The 16,290-nt window shown below is 40.1% G+C and overlaps 1 protein-coding gene across 2 annotated transcripts in view; it reads right to left on the bottom strand.

Annotated features, from left to right (window-relative positions):
* Positions 1 to 233: 233 nt before the first annotated feature.
* The window catches only part of LOC105283321 (disheveled-associated activator of morphogenesis 1), a 54,665-nt gene continuing 38,608 nt past the window's right edge, over positions 234 to 16,290 (bottom strand). For both annotated transcript variants that reach the window (XM_011345969.3, XM_011345971.3), the window contains 11 exons: positions 15,742 to 15,849; positions 8,773 to 9,081; positions 8,113 to 8,337; positions 7,256 to 7,853; positions 5,939 to 6,213; positions 3,877 to 4,209; positions 3,121 to 3,593; positions 2,241 to 2,677; positions 1,978 to 2,105; positions 1,730 to 1,900; positions 234 to 1,503 (listed from right to left, as the gene is read on the bottom strand). In XM_011345969.3, the coding sequence (XP_011344271.1) occupies positions 1,237 to 1,503; positions 1,730 to 1,900; positions 1,978 to 2,105; positions 2,241 to 2,677; positions 3,121 to 3,593; positions 3,877 to 4,209; positions 5,939 to 6,213; positions 7,256 to 7,853; positions 8,113 to 8,337; positions 8,773 to 9,081; positions 15,742 to 15,783 (3,258 nt within the window). In that variant the 5' untranslated portion in view covers positions 15,784 to 15,849 and the 3' untranslated portion in view covers positions 234 to 1,236. The remainder of the gene's footprint in view (positions 1,504 to 1,729; positions 1,901 to 1,977; positions 2,106 to 2,240; positions 2,678 to 3,120; positions 3,594 to 3,876; positions 4,210 to 5,938; positions 6,214 to 7,255; positions 7,854 to 8,112; positions 8,338 to 8,772; positions 9,082 to 15,741; positions 15,850 to 16,290) is intronic.

Here is a 16,290-nt window from a genome sequence, read left to right as displayed (position 1 = left end):
TATGCTAATAATACGCGCACGTCCGCTGTTAGATTTACGAAGTATAGTACATACATCCAGTCGCATCTTTTCCAAATCATAGTTTGTTACAGACTTGACTCATCAAAATGCGTCACAAAATTTACGGAAAGTATCCTACTTCGTTACATTCGCTTACTTTTAAACAAGATTGAATTTAAGCCTATTCAAGAAAGCATCAAATTACACTTACATCAAATTGCGATATGAGAATCTTTTTACTACTATGAATAAAACTCGAAGAATTGAAAACAATTCCCGTAAAATTGCTGCAGAAATGATATTAACGCCACATTCGCCAGATTAAAAGTTTCTCGTAGCAAGAAAGTACTCAAATTTTTAAAAAACGTGCGAATGTCAATAAAATCTGTAATGCGCGTATGGTAAGATTCTGACAATGAACAGAAAATCTCCTGAAAATTAAATATTCGGTGAAATAAAAATAATGCCATGTTAAATTCCTGTCGGCACGTTCAACAACGGTTCAATTCGTTATGGAAATATGTATAGAAAAACTCCTACAAAAAATTTCTAAAACAATTCTTGCTAGGTATTACGTCCTTATTGATGTATAAATGCGTCAAGAACTTCGTATATAAAATTTCCGTATAAATTTCTCTGTATAAATCGTTTAGATACAACAAACTTCTATGCAACTAAATTCTTCTAGATATACATCTCGTGTGTTGTAGAAATATTGCAGATACATTGCGCTGTCAAATCGATGTAAGACGTCAAGTTAGTGTAGTAATGTTACATGAGTCAGAGAGTCATAGCGATATTTTAAAATTATAATCTTTAAATAATAATATTTAATCAATACTGATTTAATTAATAATTTTTGTATTAATAGTAATGTATTTTTGATTAATAGTAATTAATAGTAATGACATTGCACAAGTGCCAAATTGTTTCAAGCGTTGTTTCGAACATCATCGTGACACAAAGATCACGAAGCAAAGAAAATCGATTGGTTAAATAAAAAATCATTTTAAATGATTTTTGCGAAGAAAATTGTTTGATTTTATAGCGAAAGGTCGCCACGACTCTCTGACTCATTCATACTCCTAAACGATCTTAAGGAACGTTATCTCAGTACTCGAAATTAAATTGTCTATAATTTATCTATAAATATGACGAACTTTTCACGAATGAATCTTTCAAGAATGCTAAGAACACGATCTATCTATCGAGATTGCCGGTAATCAGAGTCAAGCCTTAATGGCGTTCGCGAGAATCCTCCTTGTGAGCGCTGTGTCTGCGCGATTCCTGACCGCTGGGTGTGACGGGTCGCCGTTTCGACCTCTTGAACTTGGCGATGTCTTCGCCAAACACGTCGCCAGTTCGGAGAGCGGATATCAGATCGTCGAATTCGCCCTTGTTGTCACTTTGCCCGTTACTGTTCGCTTCATTTTTCTTGCTCAATGATATGCTGTTCAGTATGCCCTCCCGTGAATTCTTCCTTTCTATCGTTCTCTTTCGGAGCTGTAATTTTGACAAATTTATAACATTTCCTTTTGTAAGTTTGGAGGATAAAATAATAATTGGCCGAGATGTTCATTTAAAGATAACTGAAAGAGTGTCTTATTTGATTGAAATTCCTAAATTCATCGTGAATAATTTGGAGTAAATTAAAGTCCACAAGCAGCCACGTGATTTTATATAACGCGCGCGCGTGTAGTTTATTGATTAACGAGATATGATCGCTTACTTCCTGTTCCTGCTTTGCTCTACGCTCCTCTTCTTCGACTTTCTTTCTCATATTTTCAACGTCTTGTCTCGCTTCAGCTAAGGCTTGCAGGAAATTCTCGAAAATGCCGAAGAACTCGTCCGGTTGCACGCCCGCTGAATCCTCGCCAAATAGTCTCACTGCTCGGTCAAACTGTTTCGACAACAAAAGTGTTACGATCGAAAATCTCTCAGAAATGCAATTATTGTTGAATTATTATTAAATTTTACCCTCGTCTTCATGTCTTGGAATAAGTCCTCCGCCTCTGCTAATCTACATGTGGCCTGCGCCTGGAAGTCCCTCATCGCCGGTAAGAACATATCACCCTGAAGTACTTGAGCTTGACCTCGATGAAACTCTGAAATAAAAAAGGAAAGAAATTAATGTTGATGTTACTTGTAAATTTGTCTCAACCATGTCCTAAGCTCTTATTAGTTCTTTTATATTGCGCTGTTAACCATAGCTATTACATGACTGCCTTCTAAAGTCTTACCTATCTCCCTCTGAACATCCTGTAGCCCGTTCTTCAAGTTGGCTACTTCCTTCTGCAAATCGGCCATGCTGACCCTGGCAGCCGTTCTGACGTGCGGCATGTCCTCTTCGATCTCTAAGACCTCCCTGAATCTGGCTTCGAGAATCTGCACGAGGTAATGCAGCAGTGTCGTGCCCTTCGAGCAAGAAGATTTCGTATCGACTAGACGATTTAGGGAAGCCAGGCGGAAACCGCACGCGTTGCCACGCGCGTTTCCGCGGTTCACGTAGTTTCCTAATGCCAGGACCAGCTCCAGAAGCTTCCTGAGCCTCCTCGATCTGGCCACTTGCCGGCTCGCTTCCAGAACCGCTCGCATCCGCGGCGTTAATTCCGCGATGCTGGCCGCGAACTTCTTCTTGTAATGCAGAGAGCGCAATCTCTGCTCGTAATGCGGCACTCTGGAGACGAAAATTTACAGTTTACTTTTGTTTATGGTCGATCAAAAATTTTATGAACAAAGAAAAATCGAATTTTATGTACAAATTAAAAACTAGCTATTACATCGTTTAAAATAATAATTGCAATTTTAGTCTAAACAATGTTTGGAAAAATAAAAAATTTGCAGCAGTCACCCTTTGTAAATTAGTTGATTAATTTATCAGTTTATTTGCATCATTTGTATTTAATTTGTTTGATCCACGATTTAAAACAGCGTGGCAAATGGTAAATTTTGTAATACTTATTAAAATCGGCCATTGAAACGACTTTCTGCCTCATAACGATTAAATTAATTGAAAATATATGTAATCGATAATTTAATCGATATGAATACTATATCGATTAATAATATACATGTATAACGATTCAATATAATAATAATTAAATCGGGAGCACAACGCACTTTGATATCTGATACAAGAAGCAATCGGCCCTGTTCTGCAAGTCCTTCTGATGCATGTCTAACAAGGCAGCCTCCTCCGACGACGGTATGTACTTCAGCAGCTGCTCCACCATGTCAATGTGCAAGATATTTTGCTGATCCATCGACAGTATCGTCCTCGTGATCTCGTTGTCGGACATTTTCAATTTCGACAATAATATCGTGCAGTTCTGCGCTCTCCTCGAGTCGATCACCGACGTCTTCTTGTTCTTGCCCAGTGTCCTTAGATCCTCTATCGAACCCTCCGTGGAGACACCGTTCTTCTGATAGGCGCAGAAGATTTTGTCAATGGACTCGAGGTCCATCACGTTGTACAGCTTCGTGTCGTCCAACTCGGACCAGATGGTACCCTGCAACTTCTGCTCGGGTATCTTGGACCAGTTGAACGACTTCAATGGATTGCTCGGCTGTGGGACGTTCTTTATTATCTCCACCTACGATATTCAAAAAAATTATATAATGTTTATTAATTTAGTTTGAAATATTACGAAGTATATTTAATATATTAAAGTTACTTCATATCTATAATATATATTCAATATTAAATTAATTCAAAGAATTAACATTTCATATTTTCGAAATTTGTTAATATTACAAACTTTAATTTATGAATAATGTTTTTTTGCAGGTTATTCTTATTTTAGAGAAAATATTTATTTTACATTCTCCATATTTTGCTAATATTGTTATTATCATAAAAGCATAATATAATAATACCTTCATAGGTGGAGGAGCAGCCGGCATCAAACAAGGAGGTGGCGGAGGTGCCAACGGAGGGGGCGGCGGTGGTGGCGGAGTAGGTTTGGTCTCGACCTTTTCGAGTACTTCGTCCTCCACAATTTTCAGGGTAGCTTTCGCATCATCCGGCAAACTGCCCGAGGCTACCAATTGTTCTAGACGCTTTCTTTCGGATTTTTCGTTGTTAATTTGTCGTGATAATGTTTCGAGATTATCTTGTAGCTCGGAGATTCTCTGTTTTGTCTCTATGTGCATTGACGTCTCTTTCTCGAGACGTTCCTTGATCCTCGCTAAGCTCGCATCCATATCCTCCTGCAAAATGAACACCAATGCAACATTTAATAATTTAATAATGTTGGTAATATTCAAGATTAATAGAAATAAAAATTATCTTGAGTAGCAATGTTACTAAAGTAGAAAACTATAATGGTATATGGAAATAAGAAATATTTATACAATTTATATGTATTACATATACACATTGAACTCATTCCAAAATATAAAAAAAAATTACATCCTTTTTATTTTACATAATTATTAAATTTATCAATCATGTATATCTGTATGTATTAGGTTGTTCATTAAGTTCTGCGGTTTTCTTGATAGATAGCGTTTGTCCATTGAAAAAGATAGCATGCATCGCCTGAACCGCGGATTGCCGAATACTCCGTGACAGGTTAGACAACGCTTGACATTTCGCCAGAGTCTTTGTTGTGTTTTGACGTGTTGTGTGTACGCGCTATTCATTGAAAATGGAGGATCAAAAGGTGCATTTTCGGCACATTTTGCTATTTTTCTTCCGCAAAGGAGTAAAAGCGACGGACGCACAACGTGAGATATGTGGCGTGTACGGGGACTCGGCCATAAGCGCTGACACTTGTCAGCGTTGGTTTGCGCGCTTTCGTTCCGGAGATGTGAACGTCTCCGATGCTGCTCGCTCCGGTCGTCCATCCACCGCTGACGACGACCAAATCGTGGCCGCAATCAAAGCAGACCGACACCTGACGACGCGGGAGATCGCGGAGCGCTTCGACATCGCCCATACAACGGTTGCGCAGCGATTAAAACGGCTTGGGATGTCGAAAAAAGCAGATGTTTGGGTCCCTCACGAGCTCACCGAAAAGAACATTTTGGACCGCGTCATGATCTGTGAATCCCTGCTGAAATGGAACTCGCTGGAGGCCTTTCTCAAACGGGTGGTCACGGGAGATGAAAAATGGGTGGTATGTAACAACATTCGACGCAAGCGGTCATGGTGCGGTCCGGGTGAGTCGTCACAATCGGTTGCCAAAGCGGATTTGCATCCGAAGAAAGTGATGCTGAGTGTGTGATGGGATTGGCGAGGCGTCCTGTACTTCGAGCTGCTTCCGCGCGGTCGGACCATCGACGCCGAGAAGCATTGCGCTCAGTTAGAAAAATTGAAGTAGGCAGTGGCGGAGAAGCGGCCGGAATTGGCGAACAGGAAGGGCGTTGTCTTCCACCACGACAACGCCAAACCACACACTGCTTTGGTGACCAAGAAGAAGTTGAAGCGCTTTGGCTGGGAAGTCATGCAGCACCCACCGTGCTCCCCAGACCTTGCGCCGTCGGATTACCATCTGTTCCGGTCACTCCAAAACAATCTCGACGGGCAGCGCTTTAATTCAGTGGACGATATTCAAACGTACTTGAAGGACTTTTTCGCGCAGAAGTCGCGCGACTTCTACAAACGCGGCATTATGTCCCTTCCAGAACGTTGGCAGAAGGTGGTCGATCAAGATGGACAATACATTCTAGATTGAATAAATGTGTAAGTACAATAGATTTATGTTTTAATTTAGGGCAAAAAAACCGCAGAACTTAATGAACAACCTAATACACACATATTAAATCCATATTTAGTCATTTAAATTGTTTACCAACTTCTTTAAAAGTATAATCTTAGATTAATCAAGTTTATACATATAGCTTTCTTTCATACACAAAGTTCGATTTTGTTATCGAAGATGATAAGACACCAATTGTGATTCCTGATAAAAGAGATACTGATTTTTGCTCGTACCTTCTCCTGAGTTCTCAGATCTAACTCTTGCTCCTTCTTGGCTAGTCTCGTGGACATGTCCGAATTCTCGCGCTCCAGCTCCTCGGCCTTCTTTCTCGCCGCCACCAGTTCCTCCTCTTTCGCGAGAAGATAGACGATCTCCTTCACGTTTATCTCAATCGGAGCCACATCGGGGTTTCTCATCAATCCCGTCTCGTTACTTTCCGACTGCAGAACTATCTGCTGAACGATTCGATCAAACAGTAGCCAGTGCTGAGGATGCGAGCCATAATCCACTACAAGAAAACAATCATCATTACATCGATGGCATTGAGAAAATAATACACTAACAAGGGAAGGTTTTTAGGTGTTACACTCGGATTTCAAAAATTTTTTGCATGCAGGTAGGGAGGTCCCCAAATAGAAAAAAAAATAAAAGTAGCGGCCCAAATGCATATTTGCGCACTACGTGCGCAATTTTCGATATTAGGTTAATTACTCAGAAATGCTATTTCCAATCGAATTCTTTACATTTTTTATTTCACCTAATGCACATTTATATTGCTTTGAATAATTTTATGTGTGTGTGTATGTGTGTGCGCGCGCGTATGTGCTTCTGTGTGCGTGTGTGTACTTGTGTGTGTGCGCGCGTGTGTGTGTTTAGAAAATACGAGCGTCTAATGTAATCTCGTGCCGCGCGAGCACAGTGAGTATAAAAGGCCCATTGCTCAAAAACGGTATTTGCATCGTAACTTTTTTAATTTTTTACTGCAACTGCCAATGCACACAATTTGGAATAATTGTACATTGCGCAAATCGTAGTTTGCTCTTTCTGCGTGATTTATTGTATGCGACTTTAAATAGATTTGATCAGAATCCATAACGAGGACATAAAAGATCTGGTCAAGGGAGGTTTTTAATTCTTTCAGTTTTAATTTTGGTTTTGATTTCTTTTTAAAGCGTTGTGCATTAGGTGAAATAAAAAATGTAAAGAATTCGATTGGAAATAGCATTTTTGAGTAATTAACCTAACATCGAAAATTGCGCACGTAGCGCGCAAATATGCATTTGGGCCGCTACTTTTATAATTTTTCTTCTATTTGGGGACCTCCCTACCTGCATGCAAAAAATTTTTGAAATCCGAGTGTAACATCCAAAAACCTTTCCTTGTAAGATCAACAAAATAGATAAGCTTAGATAAGCAGAATTTTCTCAAGCATGTGTTAAATCATTTGAATTAATTATATAATTTGTTCAATCACGATCAAGCCGCGATTTTGTCAATTGAATAACTTTTTTCCTGAATGCGAGATTTATCGTGAGCTAAAAGTCACTCACACGGCAACAACAGGCAATGCTCGAGCAGGCTGAGGAGATGCGGATAAGCGGCGGTGTGACTGAGCTTTCGTCGCAAAAGATCGAACATAGCGCTGGCGCTCTTGGTGTCCACGTGCTCCTTCTCGAACTTCCTGGCGAGCTCCTTCTCATCCTCGTTCCGCACCATCTCGAAGAAGTCGAGATGCCTGTCGAGCGTCTCGTTCTCATACTTCCTCAGCTTCTCGATGATAGGCTGAATACCGAGCATCAGCAGCTCGTATCTCAGGTGCAGCCGGAACTCCAGCGTCACCTGACCGGGCCCGTAGTTGAGTACGGCGTTGATGAACGACATGATCGCCGTCTTCAGCGACAGATTGTCCTTGTAGATGCCGAAATTCTTGTCGAGGTCGTTGATTATAGACTGGAAGCGCGTTCTCTCGGAATGATACTGCTGGAAGTGCAACATGGCCTCGAGGACCTTGCGGTGGCCGCCTGGCACCAGGCATACCGCGCCGAGGATCTCCAGCACGGAGATCTTCGTCTTTATATTCTCAGTCGCCAGCGACTGCGATATCGTGTTGATCGCTGTTGGATGTGCCAGCACATGCGCTCTGCCATTCTAGAAAAAGAAAAATTTTGATTAGAAGAAGCAACGGAGGAATTATAATATATTTATAACTATAATTTATGTAATAAATAGATATTTTTTGATACGAATAAACTAGTTAATTTTTATAATGGAAAACTGTCTTTGACTCGAGTATTTCTGTACGTGCAATAATATAAAAACATTAATTTTCATGAAACATGAAATGTTGTTAAGACACTTTTTGTGTCTTACTGTACACGGCGCTGTATATACATGTAATGGAGCTTACCGAATTGTTCATTAAAGCTTTGAGACATCCTATGACACTGGTGTGGAGATTGCTATTAGCTGCTTCAGCATCCATCGTTCCCAGTACTTGCAATAAAGCGTTCAGGCCATTTAGCTCTATAAATCTCAGGACGAAGCTGTGCGGCTGCGTCCTCAGGGCAGTCTTTAGAGCTTCAGCCTGGCGCATTTGATTTGACACCTCCTCGCCTTCCTCCGGGAAAGGACTCTGTGCACAACATGCCATATGCTCATCATACGTGTTAAAAATAAATTAAAAAATAATTTGGAGTAATCTTTTAAACAATCTATTATCGCAAGATTACGTGACACTATAGCGAAACGTTAAAAAGCAGAAGAAATTCAAAAATAGTTCTTGTGCGCGTGAACTTTAAAACCTTTAACATTTTTGAAATCGCTAGTTATCTCGATATATTTATTTGTTATATATTTATTTTGAGTTTCACGTTTTTTATCATACAGCCTGACAGCTTTCAGCCTCAATATCACTCCAAAACCGCTCGCAAAAATATTAAGTTAAACCAAAGTCCGGTTTTTGGAACGTTAAATAAATATTAAATATATTTCACACAGGAAAGCAGGAAAACCGGATCGTATCGATATCTGTCTTATCTATCGATCAAATAAGATGTGATTCACTCACGCTCGCTATAGTCTTCAATCTGTTAATGTAGTCTTCAGGATCGCCGCTCAGGTCGGTGGTTCGTAAGCCGCCGTTGTCCAGCGTGCCGTTACCCTTCCTGGAGCAGTATATCTGCCACTTTTTGTTCGCCGGAAGTGCCAAAACCGCCTGCCGATTGGCCTGGGTCAGGTCCAGCTCGTCGACGAGCTCGAGAAACATCTTGTTCAGCTCCTCCTCAGCCGGCATCGGCAGGGTCGGCGTCATCGCTTGTAGCGTGAGCGTGCCCGTGTGCTCCACGACGCAATACGTAATTTCCGGTGGCTCGTCATCCTGCGAAAAGGAGCAATTGGATTTTCAGTTCAGCATCCTGTCGCGCGTGACGTCGCAAATCACACCCAGCGAGACTGGTATCGATGAGAAAAAGAGAGATGGGAAGTAGCAGATACAGTTCGATACACGTTTCCTTGCTCGAGGCTGTCGTGTAAAAATTATTGACGTAAGATTTCCGTATTTTGCGGAATATGTGTATATCGTTCGACATCTGATAGCGCGAACAATATAAGATTAAACAAGCTCGTCCTACGCGGAGCGGAAAAACACTTGAGTAAATCAAAAATTTCGGAACGCTACTGCAATGTCAGCTGGCTTTTTTCCCTGATAAAAAGAAAAGCCTACAATTTTGGCGGAGTGTGTCCAATCGTCGCGCGATCCATTCCGTTTTTCATACGACTCATCAACAAAAATTATAAAAGAATGGAATACCAATATATAATTACAAGAACATCAATGTAATTATATATTGGTATTTTTTCATAATTTTTGTTGATGAGTCGTATGAAACATTTTTTGCGGAATATCAATGTCATCAAATCGGATGGTGTTGGGAAGATTACAACTTGCCTTGGCTCTTCGGCGAAGACTATTCAAGGTGGGTAACAACACAGCGATTTATCGGCTGTGCGTGGACCAACGGCTTAACGTTTCTTCCGAAAGACGGAGCCCAGAAAGAAAGTATTTTGAATAAAAAATTTAAACAAAATAAAAGATAATAGACAACTCTCTTGTATTTTTTTCAGTACAATTGTACCAGAGACTGGAATATTATCATGTATACATTCAAAGAAACAGATAGCATTGCGACTAATAAGTCAATGGCTTCGCTATCGTTATCTTTGAGTTAGATTCCGCTTTCGGTTAATAAAATTCGTCAGACTCTTACGCACTTTTCTCTTGGCATATTGTATCGATGTCGCAACTTGATCGAATTTCTTAGAGAGATGAGAAAGAGTTACGGCAATCAAGGGTATGCAGCCAGTTCTTGACCTTATTGAATACGAGTTTGAGCACTGAATCGCCGAGTCTCGAAAGTACGCCGTCAGTGAGAAAGTCACGACGTACAGTACGCGAAGTATACGTTTACGAAATTCATTTAATTATATAATATAAATTAGAAATTATATTGTTTAATTATTATGCATGAATACTGACGCAATTAAAAATAAAAAATCAAAGTACAACAAAATTAAAAATTAAAAATAGATGAGTGTAGGGATACTGAATGATACAGTATAATAGAAATAATTATTGGTAATTCGTGCGTGTGTGTGTTTTATTATTCTCTAATAATTCAAAAATATTCTCTAACAAACTATTTTGATTCGGAAAGTGTTGTGAGCTGCTTATTAATAGCAACAGATCTAATGAGACTTTGTACAAAATCAAGATTGCAATTTAAATTCTAAATTACACAAGAAATGTTAACATCACTACGATATTTTATATAATGAAATTAAAATTCCAGATTCACGTTTAATTCCACTTATATAAAATATTCCACAAAGTAGTAAACTATTAAAATACATTTTTCTCTACATATACATACGCATCTATAAAATTTCTACAAATTTCGCAAGGTATGCAAACATCGCAAAAAATGCAGAAACTATGAAGAACGCGGAACTACAATACAACATCATACATATAATTATCTTAATTCACAGAAACGGATACAATTTAAAATAAATAAGACTTTTTGTCGCCACGATGTAAGCGTAGCGAAACGATAATGAAATCGCGATAATGTCGTACTTATATTCCTCCACTTTATCGCGTAGACCGTCCTACATCATCGAATCTACGTGGCCTCGAAATTACACCAGCTTTTCAATCGCCGTGTCAATCTATTTCCATCATTGTACGCTCGTTCTCGCTCGCTTCGCTCTGCTCGCGGTCGTGCAGCCAGCCAGGCCGCCCGAGAACCAGCAGCGTCGGCAGCAACGGCAGCAAAGGTCAGGGGACCGGCTCGGCCGCTGGATTCCTAAGGTACTTTCACACGTGACCAGGAAATTACCTATTCACGTACCGCGCGCCGATTTACCCCTCGCGAACGTCATCCTCGCGCGATGGTCGTCGCGCGCCTCCCAAGAAGGGGAAAGGGGACTGCCCAGCACGGTGGAACGCTCGGGCGCATCTGCCGCGACGCTGGCTCTGTCGGAGATTTGTGCGTGTCGCGTCGCGTCCTCGAGATGTCGCGCGGGAGAGCTGCGTCACACGCCCACGTGACTGCCGGGCAACGTCAGACGGTGACACGCGACCGGCGCGCACGTGAGTGCGGTCGGTCTCAGGGAGAAGGGGGTGAATGTATAAAGGGGGAGAGGCGGAACCGGCTTGAGGGGTTGAGCGGCCGCTGGATGACGATTACTCGTGGAATTGACCGATGGCCGATAGTTGTTGCACAAACATGCCACGCTACGAGAAAAGTCTTATCATCGTGGAACAATGCGAGATGCTTGAATCGCGATAACGCGGAAATAAACCGATTATTGGGTAACGAGTGAGAAATGTTATGATCATGTCTCAGCGAATGACATTATGCAAGTATTGTCAAATGGCAATGCTGTCTCAAATGTCAGTGCATTGTCTGGCGAAGCATCGTCGAAAATGCGGACGAATTGTTTGATTGAGAAACTGAATTATTTAAAATACAAATAAACTGATTTTAAAATTATTTTTCAAACGGGAAAATCGCTGTGATTTTTTTCATTCATTCAATAATCATGAGACCATTAAAACTCGATTGTCCTCTGTATTGCATTGTATATGTTGTTGCGAACTGCTTCGTATCATTACTAACAATAATTGAATAATAAAAATAATTAATAATGAAAATAATTATTCCATATGTATGCATATAAAAGATCATGAATCAATCATTCTTTGTATTTTATTATGTTTTTGTAATAGTCTCTTCCCTTCATACTTTTATAAACAATAATTGCAGAATTATTTTGGATGAATGCAAATAATGCAGCTTCGAAATACTCCGTCTGAATTGGAAAACTGTCATGGCTTTTCACTCATTCAATAGTTGCAGTCAATTCATCCGTACTTTACAATCGCCTCCGTTAAATTTATCGTATCGCATCGCTTCCCATCTTTTTTATTGACACATCCGCAGGTGCGGATCTAGTTGCTAGAAATCCTTTATTGTCGTCCCGCGAGAATTACGCTGTCACGCCGGCAAACGAAACAGATGGGCGATACGTACGGAATAGCGCGGACGTCCGATGTTGCTGACTGAACAACGTCAGCCATAATGCGCGCCACAGCTGCACAATTATATTATTTTCGTTCCTCTTATTTTTCTCGGAATCAAAATTTTTCATCTAAATCAGCGATACATGAAGAGAATTTTTCTGGAAGATATTCGCCTAAACTGAAAAAATAATCTAGGTCGGGTAAGATCTACTTGTGATGTTGAACGAACTTTCCAGGAAGGTAAAATGTGAAATTTCTTCCACGCGTAATAAATTCTTGCATCATCATGATAGGAAGATATATCTGAGCAAATGAATTAATTATCATTAAGTAGTAATTAAATAGCTAATTAATACTGATTAAGTAATATTCGATATAAATTTTAATACCAATTATTAATTTTTTATGAAAGTATTCAATTAGAATTTTATTTAAGATACTAATTAAATTACTGAAAAATATTAACTAGTATTAATTAATATATATTTAATATATTAATAAATAAAAATTTTTCTATACGTACACATTTTTTAGAATATTCTTCGTCGTATTAGATTCCTCATATTAGACGAGAACAAACGAAAGAAGAATCTATTAAAAATGTCGGATACATCCTATCAGATATCAGTCAACAATAAACGATCAGTCAAGAAAGTTTATCGGAGGCAAATGGAATTCCATACACGAAAACTGTTATCTCCCCAGCGCGTTCGTTTTCCAGGATCGCGCGCAAAAGTGGGCTCATAAAAACGCCACGTATGCCCTTTTAAAAGGGATATCGTCGGTGAAATACGACTTCCGAGTCTACCATGGCCGAATCCGGCGAGCCCAAAAAAGAAACTTATCCTTATCCTTGCCGATCCTTGCCTTTCTCTTCTCCTACCTGTCCTAGTCTCGAACGTCTTACCGCCTTTGTCCCCTTAACGAATTCCACCGAGAAAAAGGAGCGTGAAACTACTAAAGATACTGGATATACGATTATATTTGCGCGTGGAACATAGTCGACCCCCGAAGCACGTGAAGGTCGATGGATCGGGACGATGGGATCTGCAGAAGGACAACCGCTTGCGGATTATGCCGGGTTTCTGGAAGAAGCGACACGCCGATTTTCTTGTTCCAATCGCGGTCGGGATGTCAAAGACCTCGCATGTTCGTGTCCGCGCCACAAAGTGTCGTAGATGTCGCATGTCGATGTCCCTCGCGTGTCCGCTTTTCGCGCTTGAGAAGCTTGAATCAGTTGATCGAACCAGCTGCGCTGATTTGATCAGAGCCGGTTGCACGCTTTGACTACTGCATCGAGTAATAATTTCGGTTTTTTTCAATAAACCTTGACTGGCTCTTCACCGAAGGTCTTAAGAAGAGTTTTGGAAGCGAAATAATGAAATTGTAGGTACAGATATCGATTAACTATCGATTGTCGCATTAACTTCAACTGTGACCTCCAAAAGTTAAATAAAAGCCATTAAATTTTTAAGGATAACTAGAGATTTTTCACTGTCTAATTTTAATATCGATAAATGATAACAAAAAATGCCGGCCGGAATGTCAACGAGAGGAGAAAGAAAGCTGCAATTCGAAAACTGGAATAAGTGTGCGACTTTACAGAGATCGATGCGATGTGCCAAAGGCGCGACTAGTGCCTTGCGTGGCATGCGGAAAGGATTTCTCGATGTGTGATGCATCTTGCTAGGTTTCGGATAAGTGAAGATAATTGGTCAGAATTATGGAGAAACTACTTCGTAGTTGCAATGAAGTTGTCTGATGTTGGTCACGAAGTACTTCGCGTTTGCACACGACGTGCGATGCACAATGGTTCGAAGCAATTTGCGCGAGAAACTTTTCACGAAATGATTAAATTCCCGTCTATTTCACGCGAGAAATATGGATGGACATATTTATGATTTCCAATTGGGAGATGGAAATTGCACTCATAAAGAGCAATGACGTACACAATTCTGAAAGAAATCACAAATGATCTTACAATTTCTTACATTAATATTCCGAGGAAATTTCTATTTTTAAATATGAATTTGAATGTGGAGAATTTGAAAAAAGATATTCAATTGTTTAATTCAGATGTTCAGTTCAAAAGAGAAAATTAATATTTTGGATGAGTGAGAAAGTGATAGCGATTTTCTTATACATATAAATCAATTTTCATAAAAATTAATTAATTATTAAAAAAATATATATTCTAAACTATCCATTTATTCAACCAAACTTCCTTTATTTTCTTTTTTTTTCAACGCTATTATCATTATTACGTGATTAAATTAATCGCTTATTTCGAATACAGTTATTTAAATATTATTTAAATATTATACTACTAATTAATCGATGCAAACAAATTAACTTTTACAATGAAAGACTGTGACACTTTTCTCACTCATCCAGTACACGACAATCATACTCGGCAAATATTATTCGGCGAGGCACGTAATCACGTGAGAAGATCTGATTGACTTTTTATCAGATCATTCACGCAGATACATTTCTTATCTCCTTATATCACAGATGCCATCCATGTGCCATAACGACTCCTGACATAACGAAGACAGGAATGTCGCCGGCGACGAGCGCGCAATAATTTAGATCGCAGATCGCGAATCGCGATGCGAAACAACGCGGCCGATCCTATCTGGCCCGCTGACGCCCCGTTTCGGCTCGTTTCATCTAGAAGTTACCGTCAATTTCATGCGTTCCTCTTTACAAGAGTGCGTTTTGCTTCGGCTTACGTAAGAGGACTTCCTAGCAATTTGCTTTGTGAGGGTTCAAGCAACGCGAATTGCAGCACGCCGCACACCGATGCGATCTCAGAGAAGAACGCGCGGATGAGCGACCGAAAGAATTTGAAGGGCTTCGCCGAGGTGCATCGATGCGATGGGGTTTATCAAAATGCGAAGTTCGATCGATACCTTTCGATTAGTCTTCATCCAAACGCGCATACTTTTCGATTACATTCTTCGTCTCTCCTCTGCTCCTTCCTCTCTTTCTTCTCGCGAAACGTAAATCTGGTCTCGTACAAATCGCGTAATTAGATTTACATAATTCACATGGTTCACGTAAATGATGTATTCTTTTGCAAAAGCTGGAGTATACGCTTACTATGCTTCACGAGAAGAGAGAGAGAAGGGGGGAGGGGGAGTAGAAGATTAGATCATCCTTGCAAATTATGCGTATTATAATGAAGAAAAAAAATTGAATAACACACTTTGCATACATAAATCGCATGAAAATATAGTCGAGTACATAATTTTAATTATATACTTATATAAGAAATATAATTATATAATTATTTATTATTTCTTTCTTTATTTTAACCTCCTTTCCTATGTAACCTTTCCGTGTAAGTTATTTGTACTCTTGCGTTTCAATTAATCCTGATTCCACAATTAATTTAACTGGACCTTTATAAAGATTGTTACACGTTAAAATTGATTTTTGGAGACTCACCTGGAGGCAGCCGCAGAACGATTTCTTCACTCGCGACGGCATAGTCTGGCAGCGACCGACAAATTCCTTGAGAGGCTGCGAACTCTTTACAGGACAGCTTGGAATCCTCTGGAAATCATAAAGATCATATTATTAACATTTGCTTATTTGCTTTGTGGTTACGCAATGCGCGTAACGAACGGCGGAATCTCGGCGCGCCGCACGCGCTCGTAAAAATGCATCCGCGTGGCGTTTCGACGGCGTCATTACCGGTAAAATACGACTTCCGGATCTGCCGTGACCGAACGCTAATTCCGGAAGCGAAGTCGAAGAACGACGCGACATTCTCGCTGAAGTTGCTATGCTATCGAGTTAAGGCTCGAAGCGCATTATCGATAACATTGTCGATATCGATTTCTTTGAAATTCAATGAAATTCAATGAAATTCAACGAGGAGACCTGGAATTAGGCGTTCAACGTTTCCACGTCGTGGAAGACAGTCGGCGAAAGCGATTGAACGGGAGGCGGGCCTCAGGAATCGCGTCGTAGAAATTTCACTTTTCTTTGTAA

The sequence above is a fragment of the Ooceraea biroi genome, chromosome 1 (assembly GCF_003672135.1).
Source record: "Ooceraea biroi isolate clonal line C1 chromosome 1, Obir_v5.4, whole genome shotgun sequence".
In the NCBI taxonomy this organism is placed as follows: Eukaryota; Metazoa; Arthropoda; class Insecta; order Hymenoptera; family Formicidae; genus Ooceraea; species Ooceraea biroi.
The sequence above is the reverse complement of the archived record's forward strand: the minus strand, read 5'-3'. Positions and strand labels throughout refer to the sequence as shown.